At 33.8% G+C, this 15,819-nt stretch overlaps 2 protein-coding genes and 1 non-coding gene across 5 annotated transcripts; all 3 read left to right on the plus strand.

The window, feature by feature from the left end:
- Positions 1-875: 875 nt before the first annotated feature.
- LOC140044609 (elongation factor Tu-like) lies at positions 876-8,530 on the plus strand. The gene is made up of 11 exons (XM_072089185.1): positions 876-967; positions 1,241-1,305; positions 1,650-1,791; positions 3,004-3,170; positions 3,820-3,924; positions 4,329-4,490; positions 4,718-4,850; positions 5,502-5,606; positions 6,240-6,391; positions 6,928-7,063; positions 7,440-8,530. The coding sequence occupies exons 1-11, from the start codon at positions 925-927 to the stop codon at positions 7,583-7,585; spliced, it is 1,356 nt and encodes a 451-aa protein (XP_071945286.1). The 5' UTR covers positions 876-924; the 3' UTR covers positions 7,586-8,530.
- Positions 8,531-8,591: 61 nt separating this feature from the next.
- Positions 8,592-15,292, plus strand: LOC140044611 (fructose-bisphosphate aldolase A-like). Of its 3 annotated transcripts, none has more exons than XM_072089188.1 (7): positions 8,592-8,681; positions 11,276-11,403; positions 11,596-11,807; positions 12,204-12,422; positions 13,304-13,387; positions 13,651-14,025; positions 14,477-15,292. In XM_072089188.1, the coding sequence occupies exons 2-7, from the start codon at positions 11,301-11,303 to the stop codon at positions 14,567-14,569; spliced, it is 1,086 nt and encodes a 361-aa protein (XP_071945289.1). In that variant the 5' UTR covers positions 8,592-8,681; positions 11,276-11,300; the 3' UTR covers positions 14,570-15,292. The 3 variants fall into 3 exon arrangements, with proteins under 3 accessions (XP_071945289.1, XP_071945290.1, XP_071945291.1); XM_072089189.1 differs by lacking the exon at positions 8,592-8,681 and adding an exon at positions 9,790-9,895; XM_072089190.1 differs by lacking the exon at positions 8,592-8,681 and adding an exon at positions 9,856-9,876.
- Positions 15,293-15,448: 156 nt separating this feature from the next.
- On the plus strand, positions 15,449-15,567 carry LOC140045583 (5S ribosomal RNA). Its single transcript, XR_011844601.1, has one exon. It is a non-coding gene; the product is annotated as a 5S ribosomal RNA (ribosomal RNA).
- Positions 15,568-15,819: the final 252 nt, after the last annotated feature.

Consider the following 15,819-nt stretch of genomic DNA (forward strand, 5'->3'; position numbering starts at 1 on the left):
TTTCTACTTTATTAAAACTGCGAAAATGGCCTATTAAAATTATTTTTTAAATTAATCATCATTCATGTTTTTGGTTACAATACATCGGTCGACGATTTCGTTCTATTAAGGCCAATAAGGCACGATTTACAAATAGTTTCTTTCCAGGATCTATTAGAGCCTTAAACATAATGTAGACACTTTTTTTGTAATGTTTTTTGTTTTTGAGTTCGTGTTGTGTCCGTTGTTCTGCCAACAGAGCAAACAGAATTTCTATGTTTTTTCTTAAAGATGTATTGTCCCTTGAAACACAAAAAATGAAGGTCAAAATATTCTATATTTAAATTGGATATATCAAAGTAATATTAAAGTTATTCACTTTAAGTTAAAAATTCAAGCCAAAAACAACAAGTTTACCTAATTAACAGGTAAATTAATTTGATCACATTTCTTCTGGAAAATTGCCGCAAGCGAAAGTAAACAAAGATTTAAAACCATGAGTATGCATTTAATGCATGATGCTAATTAGGATTGTTTACGACTCGTAACGGTTGAGAAGGTGTTTTCACACAGATCGCGAGGAAGGTTTATGATTATGCATACAAAGCTCGTTGCATTATGAATATGATGCAATATGTTTTGATCGAAAACTTTCAAAGTTATTTTTAGAACTAAAAAACGTCTGTATTTCAGTTTAATGATTTTTTTTTTCGACTAATTTTTGGTGAAAGTTAATAACTATTATGATACTTCAAAATGACCCACCTTTTTTCAAAATATTAAAAAAAAAATTTTTTGAGAATTAGTCATAGGGACAATACATCTTGATACTTGACTTGACTTATTAATTCGGCTGATATGAGAAAAACCCTGGCAACCTTTACTGACACACATGGTAATTTCTTTCCAACCGGCGGACCGGAGAAAAAATTTTAGCTGAGCAAAATGGCAGCATTATTCGCACTTAACGCCCGAAATCTTGGAAAAGGTAAGCTTTATGTCACTTTTAATAATATTTTGCATAATATTTTATAGATGTAGTTGTTTTTGTGTAATTTTTATAGCTTTAAATTATGTTTAACGTAAAGGCTAGGCTAAGCTAGGTCATTTAATAATAATGTTTCCGCTCGAGCTGCTAACGGGAAAAGTCGTCGCGATTAGATGAGCTTTCCGTCCAGAGAGATGGTGACCTAGGCCTACACGTTTTATATTTCGTAAATAAATAATTGACTTTACAATTATGATAACTTTGGTTTCATAGGTATTCAACAATGTATACTACAACAATGTTGCTTATCACAAAGTCTGACTAACACAGCTAGAAAGGTGAGTTATTTATTTAAATTGAAAAATAAATCTAGCCTGTACTAGTACAGGCCTAGCTAGTAGGATAGTACTATCAGCTATAGGTAGGCTAGCTACTGAATACACTATAGTAGCTAGCCTAGTAAATAGTATAGTAGAGGGCTTTCTGTAGCTAGGCTTGCTAAGGTTTATTACATATTTCATTTTATATATTTGTTTAATCTTTGATGACTATTATTATTAATGATTTATTAACAAGAAAATTTGTAATAATATTTAATAAATTTCATACCAATCAAATTAAAATAAAATTTTAATCTGCATCTTTTATAATAAATGAATAAATTTCTATATTTTTTTCTCAGAGTGAATTAATGAGAAGAGCAGCACGTTTATATGCTACGGATGCTAAAGCAAAGTATGAAAGAACAAAACCTCATGTTAATGTAGGAACAATCGGACATGTTGATCATGGGAAAACAACTTTAACGGCAGCAATTACAAAAGGTTTGTGTAGTGAATATATCTTAGTTGGTTCCGAGCTTTCTCAGGCGTATATATATAACTCCACGCGACGTACACAGCTGTCACTGAATGATAACTTATACAAAAAGTATATTTAACACAACTAGAACTTTTATTCCTTGTAATTCGATTAATACATCTTTCTACCACTACCAGTCAAGCCTTATTTTCCTTATCATCTTTCCGTTTATCTACTCTGATCTTATTCTCTCTTCTCCTTTATCTACTCTGATCTTATTCTCTCTTCTCCTTCATCTACTCTGATCTTATTCTCTCTTCTCCCCTTAATATCTATTACATTCCACTTTTATACTGGATATGCAAATTTTAGGCTTCAGAGGAGGATAACATTTTCTCTCCAAAATTTATACGATTTTGATTGGCTAATAATAAGGCGGACCTGGTCTAAAGCATCCTTCTCTAAACACAGAGAATCACAACATAATAATATGACAGTTTGTTTCAGGGTTGTAATGTCAATAATGTTCATATCTTTAAATTAAAGCACTGTGATAAAACAGTTTAAAATTGTACAAATTTAGAAGGTTTCACATACACTATGAATCTGTAAAGTAGAACCCATATGTGGACACATTCACGTCCTCTTAATACAGGTTTAATAGAATTTGGCCGTAGTCCTAAACATATATTAATCCTTGTTGTTTCATAATGCACTTGTCAATTGTATGACCCACTATACGACCCCCGGGAGAGGTGCGTCATTTGTCCGATGTGCATCATACCTTATGAATACCATGACGCACATGTGCGTAAAAAAATGTGACCTACCTTTAGTTGACCATGACGCACCCATTTTGACGCACTGTGACCATGTTTTTTATGATATTTTTAGTGGTAAAGTGACGGACATTGACACACCATCGTTCATTGATGTGATGTACCTGTTAGGTTTTTTTACGCACCCCTGCGTTAGTAATTATTTGTAAATGATGCACCTCTCCCAGGGGTCGTATAGTGGGTCATACAATTGACAAGTGCGTAAGTCTGTCCCCTGAATAAGTCTGTCCCCTGAATAAGTCTGTCCCCTGAATAAGTCTGTATCTTGAATATAAGTGTTGTCCCTGATTAAGGATTCTACTGTAATACATTAAACCCTTCTCCTTTTATAAAACACTGAGCACTATTATTTAGTAATTTATTTATTATTTTAATACAATAATATTTCTCTAATAGTTTTATCAGAAGAAGGAGCATCAACATTTCACAAATATGACGATATTGATAACGCACCAGAAGAAAAAAAACGAGGCATTACGATAATAGCCGCACATGTAGAGTATGAGACGCCCAACAGACATTATGCCCATACAGATTGCCCAGGTCACGCTGATTATATTAAGGTACGTGTGAGAATATGAAAGTCACGACAGACATTATAGTCATGCAAATATAGCTGAGAATATGAAAGTCACGACAGACAATATAGTCATGCAAATATAGCTGATGTTATAGTATGTGTAATAAAACCGTTGGATTTACTTTTGCAGGAAATAAAAATAATTATCAACTAAATGTAATGCAAGTCTAAATCCTGAAAGTTGTTGCAATGTAACATAACTCTCTCATTCCAAATATTTATCCTATGCCCCTGGATGCATTATTTTTTTTCCCAATGAGGTTAAGGCAGAAGTCATGAATAATGCATTACCTTAATTATTTTCTATTATAAAGAATTCCTAAATATATAACTATAACTTAGTCCTCTAAATAATCTCTTAACTATTAAACAAGACATAGTAATGTTGAGAATTGAACCCAGGACTAGTGTCTTAGTCTGAAGCCTCAGCCACTAGACCAAACTTTTTTTGACAAATCTCTCCATACTTAAAAAGCTCCCCTGTATCTCCTAATTTAAGTCATAATTATTCCCATGAATTATTCATGCTTTCTGTTATAAACTCATAGTGGAAAAAATAATGCCCCCTGGACACCATGCTTTTAAAAAATTATCGAATACATATAGAAATTTTGAAATTATTATTTTCACAGAACATGATTACTGGGACAGCGCAGATGGAGGGAGCAATCCTGGTTGTAGCGGCAACCGATGGCCAGATGCCACAGACAAGAGAACACTTACTTCTAGCTAAACAGGTGTGTGTTTCTATAAGATCAGAAAGCTATGATTATAATGTTAGTTAATGAAAGTTGGGAAAATCAAAATTGTCTTTATCATTACCATATATCCTCGGATTTAATCCCACCCCTACTTTATGTCGGTTTCACAAACAGGCATATCTCTTGGTATAGCCCCAGTATTGACTTTGGTCTGGATGTAGGCCTCTTTCTAGCCAGCCGAGTTTTTACAAGATATGCTTACAAATATTTTTTTTCCTGGACCAAGGTTTATAGTCCCACCTTAAAGTGTGTCGGCCCAATTTCGTGTTCTAGGTGGGTGGGATTATATCAGAGTATATACGGTATATAGAAAAATATGCATATTTGTGGGAAAGATAATTATTTTTAACAAAGCAATTACTCTACTTTCTTCCTTATAGATTGGTGTGGATAAAATAGTTGTTTTTGTCAACAAGGCCGATGCAGTGGATGATGAAATGTTGGAGTTGGTAGAACTTGAGATGAGAGACGTTTTAAGTGAATATGGCTATGATGGTCAAAATACCCCCATAATCTGTGGGTCTGCATTATCAGCTCTTGAGGTAGTTATGCACTTGTTAATTGTATGACCCACTATACGCCCCCCCCCCCCCCTCCTCCTCCTACCGCCTCCCCCCATTGGTACGTCACAACAACGTCCTTCACTACTAAATAGTATTTGTGTATAATTATTATGTCTAGTTTGTTTGTTTGTTTGTTTTTATTGATTGATTGATTGATAGTTAAAAAAAAGTTATTTCATTTTAAATAATAAATGTTTTAATTGAAGGGTAAAGATGATCCGATTGGCAAGGATTCAATCAATAAGCTGCTGGCAGCAGTTGATGAGTGGATACCATTACCAGTTAGAGATGTGGAGAAACCATTTATGATGCCTGTGGAAGTGGTCTATTCCATTCCAGGTTTGTATATATCTTGCCATACCGCTCAACCAATGTAAATGTGGGGGAGTAACCTGTAACTTGCAGACTACTGGGCTGAATTGCGCACAGGTGGACGACATATACAATAACTTTCTTTTCTAAGTTTCCCTTCGTGTCAAATGCTGCCTTATACGAGAATACTTGTTCTATCACTAGAACAATGGTGCCTTGAACCTGCGCTGAATGTATAGCTATGGTTTGCGGTGCCCCTGTCTTTCGTGTCTAGTTCTGAATGGACCAGTACATTAGGGTAACCCTCATACTCTTCCGAAAGATGAACTGGAAGACTTGTTCTACCACCAGTGGTCAAGAATTGATTTGAACCTATGCCGATTGTATAGGTATAGTTTATGGCGCCCCTGTCTTAACCACTTGGCCACTCGACTCAACGGTCTAATCTGTTATCATATGGATTTGACCATTTGTGTGTTCCAGAGGCCAAGATAATTTACATAGTGTAAATAAGAATGTTGAACATTAGTATAAAGATTAATCTGGATCTTTGTATAGTATTCATGAAATTTTCTTTTGGAAAGCTCGAGTAAAAATGTAAATTTTGCGGTTTTATTCCCTTTCCCATCAAAAAGAAAATTTTATGAAGAATTAGTTTTTTTAAAAATATTACTTTAGGACGTGGAACCGTGGTGACTGGAAGAATTGAGCAGGGGGTTGTTAACAAATCAGATGATATTGAATTTGTTGGATTTAATAGAAAGATAAAATCTGTTATCACGGGTAAGAGAAAGAGAGAGATTTATTGGTAAACATTAAACGCCGTTAGTTGTATGTCTTTTGGAATTCCTGAAGATTTGTGGGAGTTTACAGGACGAAATAAAGCTCTGTCTACACTATTAAACTAGTTTACAGAAAAAGTGTGATGTGCCCAAATATGGTAGTCATCATGTTGTCACTTAAAGTGTGATAGTGTAGACAGAGTTTAAGAGATAATCGTCCTGATCCTTGCTTCTTGGTCAAATTTATTTGATCTTTGTGTGAGAAATGTCTTGTTTCTACCTTTGGAGGTTTTAAGAATATCATACACGTGTAAAAAATGGTCTTATTCTTTATTTGAAAGTTTAGCTGTTTTTAATCGAGGCAGGTATATGGATTTCTCTAGCCATAATAGCCATTTCAACAATGTTATTCAATTCAATTCAACTTTTATTTCAGACAATTGTCCATATGGTATAATACATTACACACAAAAAAAAGATGAAGGAGAGAGGATCAAAACTTTTATCTATTGGTATATAATGCCTCTCTCCATTTGTAGTACATGTTTGAATCAATCAACAAATATTTATATATACAAATTAACATTCTATATAATATTGTAAAGTATTTACATAAGTTGAAATTGTTTTACAGGCATTGAAACGTTTCGTAAGAGTTTAGATCAGGGACAAGCTGGGGATCAAGTTGGTATTTTAGTAAGAGGTGTGAAACGAGATGAAGTACGCAGAGGAATGATGGTTAGCAGACCAGGTCTTCTCAACCCTAACAACCACTGTGAAGCACAGGTGATTCATATATGTATTTTACCGCAACTAAGAACCAGTTAGAACTAGTTAGCTCCACACAATCACAGTTGACTCTCTAGTTGTGATATAATAACTCTGTTATAGCTAGATCTCAGTTGACTCTCCAGTTGTGATATAATAACTGTATGTTTATAGCTAGATCTCAGTTGACTCTCCAGTTGTGATATAATAACTGTATGTTTCTAGCTAGATCTCAGTTGACTCTCCAGTTGTGATATAATAACTGTATGTTTATAGCTAGATCTCAGTTGACTCTCCAGTTGTGATATAATAACTGTATGTTTCTAGCTAGATCTCAGTTGACTCTCCAGTTGTGATATAATAACTGTATGTTTATAGCTAGATCTCAGTTGACTCTCTAGTTGTGATATAATAACTCTATGTTTGTGACTGGATCTCAGTTGACTCTCTAGTTGTGATATAATAACTCTGTTTATGGCTGGATCTCAGTTGGCGCTCTAGTTGTAATTTACCTTTCTTTTTCAATGTTTATTTATTTTACTCTTTTCCATTAGGTATATTTATTAAAAGAAGAAGAAGGAGGACGACAGAAACCATTTATGACCAATTTCTCGCCAATCATGTTTTCACACACATGGGATTCTGCAGCTCGGATTGTTCTTCCTGCTGATAAAGAAATGGTGATGCCAGGTAAGATTATTTACTTTAGCCTTACTGTTACCAGTCATCTGTATGAATTGACCTTAATGCTAAGCTGTATAATAATACTTTTTTTTATATTTCATACGTATCCGAAAGTAGGTAACTTGCCATGGATAAACTATTCTATAATTTATCGTGCTTATAAACTATGTCTCATTTGAGGCTTAGGGAATGGAGTTAAAAGAGTCATGAGTTACACCCAGGCTTGCACTAGGTCAGGATTGAACCCTGCACCTTTAGATTGGAAGGCAAGCACGTTAACCACCATGCCACAGCCCCACAATACTACTTACCCACTGCTTGCATGCATTTATTGCATCCAATTCACCTTTAACTTTTATTATTTACCTTTTATACATCACAGGAGAAGACACGACAATGACTCTGGAATTATTGAAGCCAATGGTGACTCAAGTCGGCCAGCGATTTACACTCCGTGATGGTAAAATCACACTGGGCACAGGAGTAATCACAAAAGTTTTACCAAATATTGAAGTCGAAAAAAAATAAACATTTCTGAACTAGTAATGTTATTTAGAAATAAATATTTTCATTGGAATACTGAGCCAGAACCAGGCCGTGGTTTGAAAACATTTTGAATTCTTACATACATTGATAGACAATGTAGTAACTATAGTATACATTTATATCACAAAAATAATAATAATAATAATGACTCACTTATACTGTAATATAATGGTGTGGTTCACATAGAATATTATATACAATTATAAGGCATGGTTCACATAGAAGGGCTGTGAAACTGTGTAATGAATGGAAAAGAATGGCACTTTACACATGTACACATTTTAATATTGTTTGGAAATAATTATAGCCTACCATGCTTTAGTTTCTATATTGTATCGTCAGTGCACCCATAACTCAAAATCACCATGTAAAGAGAAGCCTCAATATCGCATGTTTTAATGTTATTTCGGGCATACAATATATTTTACCATTAGGGAATCCGACACGCTATTGCGCGTGCCCAGAGCTCTGGGAAGTGAATTATAGCTTGCACTAATAGTGCCACACCACCACACCATGGCGTATATTTTATACCATAGGATATAAATTGCATTAAGCTTTGTCTACACTATCAAACTAGTTTGAGAAAAAAGATGTGGTGTGCCTGCCTAAATATGGTAGTGATGATGTCATCATGTCCATTATTATGGGTACATCACATTTTTTGTCACATAAAGTATGATAGTGTAGAAAGAGCTTTCAGCAAGTAGACTTGCATTTTTTATCTAAACTGGATATAGCATATTGGGTTTAAATGGATAATCAATTTTACCATGAAGGAATTATCAAATAATTCCTCCATGATTTAACCTATAAGTAATACAACTTCACACTATGTCAATATTCCTTATGCTTGCTTGTGTAAAAAAAAGTGAAAACAAAAAAAGGTGTTGAAATAAAGAGAAAAAAATGAAACAATATATTAAGTTTTTTATTGTTGAGGGCGGAATATTTACATCTCTTTAATAACCATCATGCAGTTCGAACCAACCGAAGAAAAAAGTTTTCTGTTTCATTCTGATTTAGAGGGCGTCCTACCTTTTGCGAAATCTCATAGAAGTGATAATCTTAGCTGAAGGTAACAGTCTAAAAAGCTCTTGAAATACGGTTTTCTTGACTTGACATAGCGTTTATCAAGTATATTACTGTTTTTAATAGATAATAGTTTAGAGTGTTTACTTTTAATTTACTTAAATTGATTACAAAATTGTATAATTTATGTGTTGCATATCCAGGCACCTCGAACCGGTTGCATTTCTTGCATGCCTCTCTAGTCTGCAGGTTTGTGACTGGTTGGTTGAATATGCCAGTAGTTGACCCTTGGAATCTACCCGGCCTGGTTCTCTGTTCGATAATGAATATTTGTCGTGTCTTTTTATGATTTTTTTGTATAGTCTGAACCACAATCCCACGCATTTGAGGTGATAATACAATTATTTTTGTTTATGTTTTATACTTTTTCAAGCTTGATTTTTTAGTTATTTGTTTCAGTTCAAGACAATGGCTTTTGATTGGTTATTTATAAGTTGATATACTATATTATAATTTAATACTGATCTGATTACTAGCCTATGCCTTCTAATGCACAGCTCAAACTCACACTGACAGTGTTCAGATCGGGGCTCAGAAAGAAGGTTTTATAAGCTGCTAGAAATCTAGTAGTAGACTTGCATCATCCAGGACGTTTCAAAAGGTACAATTGAAAAACATCTTTTAAATACCGATGTTTGATTTGCCTATATAAGAATTTTAATTTTCTTGCAGTAGTTTCAAATGCCATACACCGTGACTTAGTAGTCACAAAACAAAGTGACGCAAATGAATAAAATAAAAAATATCTAATTTTTAAATAATTGGGAGATTACAACATTTCTTAAGTTGTGGTTTTGAAATTTACTTAAAATGCCTTGTAATGGTTGAACTTCCTTGTTCAACATTCTGAAAGTCATAACAATACCTGAAGTACTCCATAATATCCTGCTAATAAGCTACCACCTAATCTATGGTATTCCTTATGTATTGCATAGTCATGCAGCTGTCAGCCAACATCTCATGGTATCTGTAATTTGATTTGCTACTAGCACAGCCTGGTATAAAACAGCCAATTTGATTTGTTGAATGTGTAGGCGTGACAGAGGAGGGCAACCCTCATTTTGCATGCGTCAGTAATTTCACATGCCTCATTGAGCACCCAATGCCACATAAGCAAACAAGTTCAGGTTCTACTTCCAAATAAATACTGCATAGTTGTCAAAATATCTAGTTAGATTCAAGTGAGTTGTTCTTTTATCTGTAAGTATTTATGGTTTCATGTTGGTTCCTTTTACTGGATATTTTTTTTGGTACCTACCTGTACACTGTCTCTTGTACAAGTCTGTCGAAATTTGTAGTTCCAAGTAAGCCTGGACAGTAGAGTAGGTAGTAGTAGTTACATATTAATGTTTATTGCTTAGTTTTATGTTAAGTGATTAATTAATCTGATTTATTGATTCATAGTTTTGATATCAAATATTTCTTTTTTTACAAATATGTAGATTTTGATAGGGATGTGTTACATTATTGCATGAATTTACAACCCCTGTCTTTTTAAAATTGTAGGTGTGCTACAAACTGCACTTCTCAATACATTTAGGGGTGCTGTAAGTGTGCTGTTTGTATTTTGGTGTGTAGAACTTTACCAAATTTAAATGTGTTGTAAATAACACTCCTCAAGGGCAGTTTAGGAGTGTTAGGTGAGTGATCGCACTCGCTTACCTCAAATGAAAAGGCCTGAATTTATATCTAATTGTTTTCTGATTGTATTTTCTTGGAATTAAGCTAATTTTTCCGTATTCTGTGTATATTTAGGTTTATATTCACGGTTTTCTTTACTGTAAACATGTTATTTTAAGGTCTCCTTTAGAAAGCAAGGCAATTGTTCTATAGGTTTATATTGCTATATATATATATAATTAATGCTGTAGATAGACCACCAGGAACTTGTAATTACAATACGCATATTCACTATACAAAAAACTAGGGGTTATCCCTAAATCACTGCTAGATATTTGTGAATGACCTTTTTTCTATTCTTTACCACAATGACATGGCATTTACAATAATTGTGTATTTATTACAATAGGTTGTATTGATACTATTTTACTGCAGTAATTCAAATACCGTTTCACCTATTCATGTAATTATTTATCAAGCTTTTTTTGGGTAATTTAATAATACACACCGTTTATTGCAGTGACTACCTCCTACATTTATTCAATATACATGCATTAAAACAAATTATAACGTTATTATAGTAAAAAATGTGCATTTTGACCTGATACCTAAAGCTCTGTCTACACTATAAGAAAACTTTATGCGACAACAAAATGTGAAGTGCCCATATATGGACATGATGATGTCATATCACTACCATAGACAAGGCTTTAGAGGAGTCACTATCTTTCAACTCTAATTTTGTGTGAGCTACAATCTAAATAATTCAAGATCCAAGAAATTAGTTATCAAGTATAATTTGTAGGTGATCATGTAATAGTTTCAACAGGTACCAATATACTGGTACCATTGTATTCATTGGTGGTATAATGGTCAAACCAAGTCAATTGCAGGTAATTTCTTTTTATACCTATAGTTTCTGTGAGCATACTATAAATACTATTATTTTTTTCCATTTAGCCAGTAACTTCCTGTGTTTATCATCATGCCTTGTAACCTAACTGCAGAACAGAAGAAAGAGTTGGCCCGGAATGCGAGAGCCATCGTAGCCAATGGTAAAGGAATCCTAGCTGCAGATGAAAGCACAGGTAAATTTTGATGTCTGAAATTCTTTTTCTTTGTGCCATGCAGTATTTAGGCTACTGAAATTAGGAAGCCTAACATTAACAAATATAGCAAGATGGACATTTTGTGTTGGTAAATTTTGTTTAAATACAATTTATTAAGTATATTAAGCAATCCTTTATATTCAATGTTAATCGCTCCTTTATATTTAACAGGAACAATTGGAAAGCGATTTGCGTCCATCAATGTGGAAAATGTCGAAGAGAACAGACGTCTATATCGACAGCTCCTGTTCACTGCTGACAAAACTCTTGCAGATTACATCGGTGGTGTGATTCTTTTCCACGAGACATTCTATCACAAAGCTGATGATGGCACTCCTTTTGTTGACATCCTCAAGAACCTTGGAATTGCACCCGGAATCAAGGTAATGCCGTGTCTACACTATCAATCTGTGACAAAAAAAATGTGATGTTCTCATATATGGACACGATAATGTCATATGATGAGTAATTTGTTATGTATATATTAATCTTATGTATTTATATTTTAGTCTTTAAGGCATCCTGTAATTGGCGATATCGCTGTTGGATGTATGTGAAATAAAATAAAATCAAAATATCACTACCATATTTGGGCACGTCACACTTTCTTTTGTCAATATAGTTTGATAGTGTGGACAGAGCTCAAGTTGCTTGACTTGTGGATGCTGCAACAGTCGCAATATTGTTTTGAGGTGCATTGTGGAATGGATACACAATTATAGTGATTTTCATTGCCATTGTCTGCATCTTTTACATTAACAATTTCTATCTCTGTACAGGTTGACAAAGGTGTTGTAGCCCTCGCCGGCTGTGACAATGGAGAAGGTACAACCCAAGGGCTAGATGGCCTATCAGAGAGGTGTGCTGAGTACAAGAAAGGTGGTGCAACGTTTGCTAAATGGCGTTGTGTCCTCAAGATATCAGACACAACTCCATCTGAAGTTGCTATGAGAGAGAATGGCAACGTTCTCGCTCGTTACGCTAGCATTTGCCAACAGGTTAGTAACATTGAATTAATTGAAAGAATTTTTTTTTTGTGCTTCAAAATAATCTCCTATAACTTTATAATAATAATAATAAGAATTATTAATTTATCAATGAATATTAACAAGGAGTGAAAATAGGCTAAAGGCCCATTTACACTAGGACAATAACGATCGACGATAAATAGACAAATGTGCATTTTTCATACATAAAACAAAAGAAATATAAAAACTTTTCATTCTAGAACTATAGAATAACCATCTATGCTTCCTTTGATGAAAATGATATTATCACACGTCCAATCAAATGACGTCATGATTAGTAAGAGCAATAATATCGTAAAAATACAACGATTTTATTGTTTTTATTTATCATGACGTTATTTGATTGGAATTTTTAAAATATTATTTTTATCAAAGACAGCCTAAATGATTATCCTATAGTTCTAGAACGAAAACCTTTCTAATTTATTTTGTTTTATGTAAAAAAAATGCATGTTTATATATTTATCGTCCATCGTTATCGTCCTAGTGTAAATGGGCCTTAAAGCCCAAACAGGTTACAATACAAACATTTAGAATAAAAACTTATATACAAGAAAATTAAACATTTATAAAACTATACATAACAAGAAATAAACTTTGCTGAAGTAATGAAGCAATAATAATGGTATATATTTCACAATATGATATTCTCCCTGTAAACATGATTTTACAGGTTCAAGTCTGATATGACCTTTTATGTTGACCTTAACTGATCTGCAACGTAAGTAAAGTAGCAAGAGGTCATAGGTGAATGTTACAGGTTATGTTGCCTTTTAAGTACCTACAGACTTGATTAATATAATAAGGTATGTTTTATTCTTGTTTTAAAATGTATATATTTTATCATTTAGAATGGTCTTGTACCAATTGTTGAGCCGGAAGTTTTGACAGATGGCTGCCATGATTTGGCAAGAGCACAAGACGTCACTGAAAAGGTATACAAATAGCTACAAATTTAATATTTTATTTTTTATAACTTTTTAAATAAATGGAAATTCTATTAAATCTACTACAAAAATTCTAATAAAACTGTAAAAAGCCTGCAAAATATACAGAACAATAATGCAGTAATATTTCTGAAATACTAACAATAAATCTGCTTAATATTTTGTTTTGACACCGTAACATAGATAATTATTTAGCAGAATCAAATTAATTTATCATTCATTTGTTTGAATGTTTACTTTATTTGTTTTAGGTCCTTGCTGCTACCTACAAGGCACTCAGCGACCACCATGTTTACCTTGAGGGCACTCTTCTAAAACCAAACATGGTTCTTCCCGGAGCATCTTGTGCAACAAAGTTTACTCCACAAGACTGCGCCGCAGCTACTGTGCAGGCTTTACAACGAGGAGTTCCCGTAGCTGTTCCCGGAATCACCTTTTTATCTGGTGGGCAGTCGGAAGAAGATGCTTCCATTCATTTAGATGCTATGAACAAGTTGCCAGGCAAAAAACCATGGGCAATTTCATTCTCGTACGGGCGTGCTCTACAAGCTAGTGTGTTGAAAGCATGGAAAGGCAAAGCTGAGAATGTGAAAACAGCCCAAGCTGAATTATTAAAGCGAGCTAAGGTGAGTTGGTTTGCATTTCATTGCTGTATAAAGTAAACCGACAAAGATGTGTATACAGGTATTCCCTAAATAGGGTAATGTGTGTATCCCCTGGAGGTATCCACTGAATAGGGTCATCCCCTTGAATAGTGTCATCCCCTTGAATAGTGTCATCCCCTTGAATAGGGTCATCCCCTGAATAGGGGTATCCCCTTGAATAGGGTTATCCCCTTGAATAGGGTTATCCCATTTTATTTCGTATTCTTCATTTTATCTTCTATTCTGTCCGTTGATGAGGGTGTGTCATAAAGAAGGTTTACTGTAGTGACTTTACTATTTGAACACACTGAAATTACTGCAATGTTTGGAATAAACGCTTTTTTGTACACATGCATACAAGTTTGCATATACAGTACTGTATTGGAATGATTAAGAGATTTAAATATTTACATGCTTTTATTTTAAAATTTAGGCCAACAGTGAAGCAGCCCAAGGCAAATACGAAGGCGGTGTGAAAGGGTTCAGTTCAGAAGAATCATCATTTGTCGCTGGATACTCTTATTAAAACAATCACCCATTGCCATGACAACAGTAAACAAAAGTAATTAGTTTAATAAACAATTGATGTCAACATTAAAACATAGTTATTAATATAGATGGTAAAATCATGTTAGATTTTATTTTTTATAGAATATAAAAAATCTAAATGCATTTGTGGGATTGTTTCAATTGTATTCTTGAGGTAAACAACATTCTTAATGTTCCATGGAAAAAAAATAAATTTTTTTTTCTCCATGATTTTGTACCATGCAGATTGAAATGTGTGTTTGGTTGTTGGATTATATTCTTTCAATCAAGTTTAGTGTAGTATAATATTCTGGAGTTTGTTAATAATTAATATAATATTATTTGGAAATAAAAAAGCAATAGTATATTGACATAATTATGTCACGTGGAGTAGCCTACTGTATCAAAAGTATAAGTATAATATTCACAGTGTTTGTAGTATAATTTTCAGAAAGTATTTAAAAGTTCTAATTCCCAACTGGCATTCAAAGAATTCTTTTCTCTGTCTGGTTTTAATTTTTTTCCTGAAATGATAGTATTTTAAAATTACATTCCTAGCTCCTGGACAACTTTGTCAAAAATCACATATTACTACAAAACACAACTACAGTACCATTGATATTGTTTGGTAGATGGTGCTTTCATATAACGCGATTTATCAGTACATATGTGAACCCTTGTCAATGTAGTGATGTTCGAAATAAATCAATCTGAAACCATACAGTGCTTGTGACTTATTGTTTATTTTGATGGTCTTTTTGTAATATACAGTAACAGTATACAGTACTCATGGATGTAATGTTTTGCATGTTCAAATATTTGTTACATATTGCCCTCTATAATAATGGATTACAGTTTTTAACACATGTACCATAATGTCTACGGCCATACCACGTTGAACACACCGGTTCTCGTCCGAACACCGAAGTTAAGCAACGTCGGGCCCGGTCAGTACTTGGATGGGAGACCGCTTGGGAATACCGGGTGCTGTAGACTTTTTAGTAATTTTTATTGATACAAAGAAAAAATAGTGTGTTTACATACATTTGTCATTTTATACAGTTTTTTTTAATTTCAATTTTAATGTCACGCGTGTGAAACATTTAATTTTAGTCACGTGATTTACTTTGTTTATTTTTGTGTGTACTGTACTTCCGTACTACCAGGGAAGATTAACTCTTCCCTGGTACTACTGACAGTACTGTACTCGACTCACACGCCACACACGTGCAGCAGCTAGGCCGGCCA

This window comes from Antedon mediterranea, chromosome 3 (genome assembly GCF_964355755.1).
Source record: "Antedon mediterranea chromosome 3, ecAntMedi1.1, whole genome shotgun sequence".
NCBI classification, from domain to species: Eukaryota; Metazoa; Echinodermata; class Crinoidea; order Comatulida; family Antedonidae; genus Antedon; species Antedon mediterranea.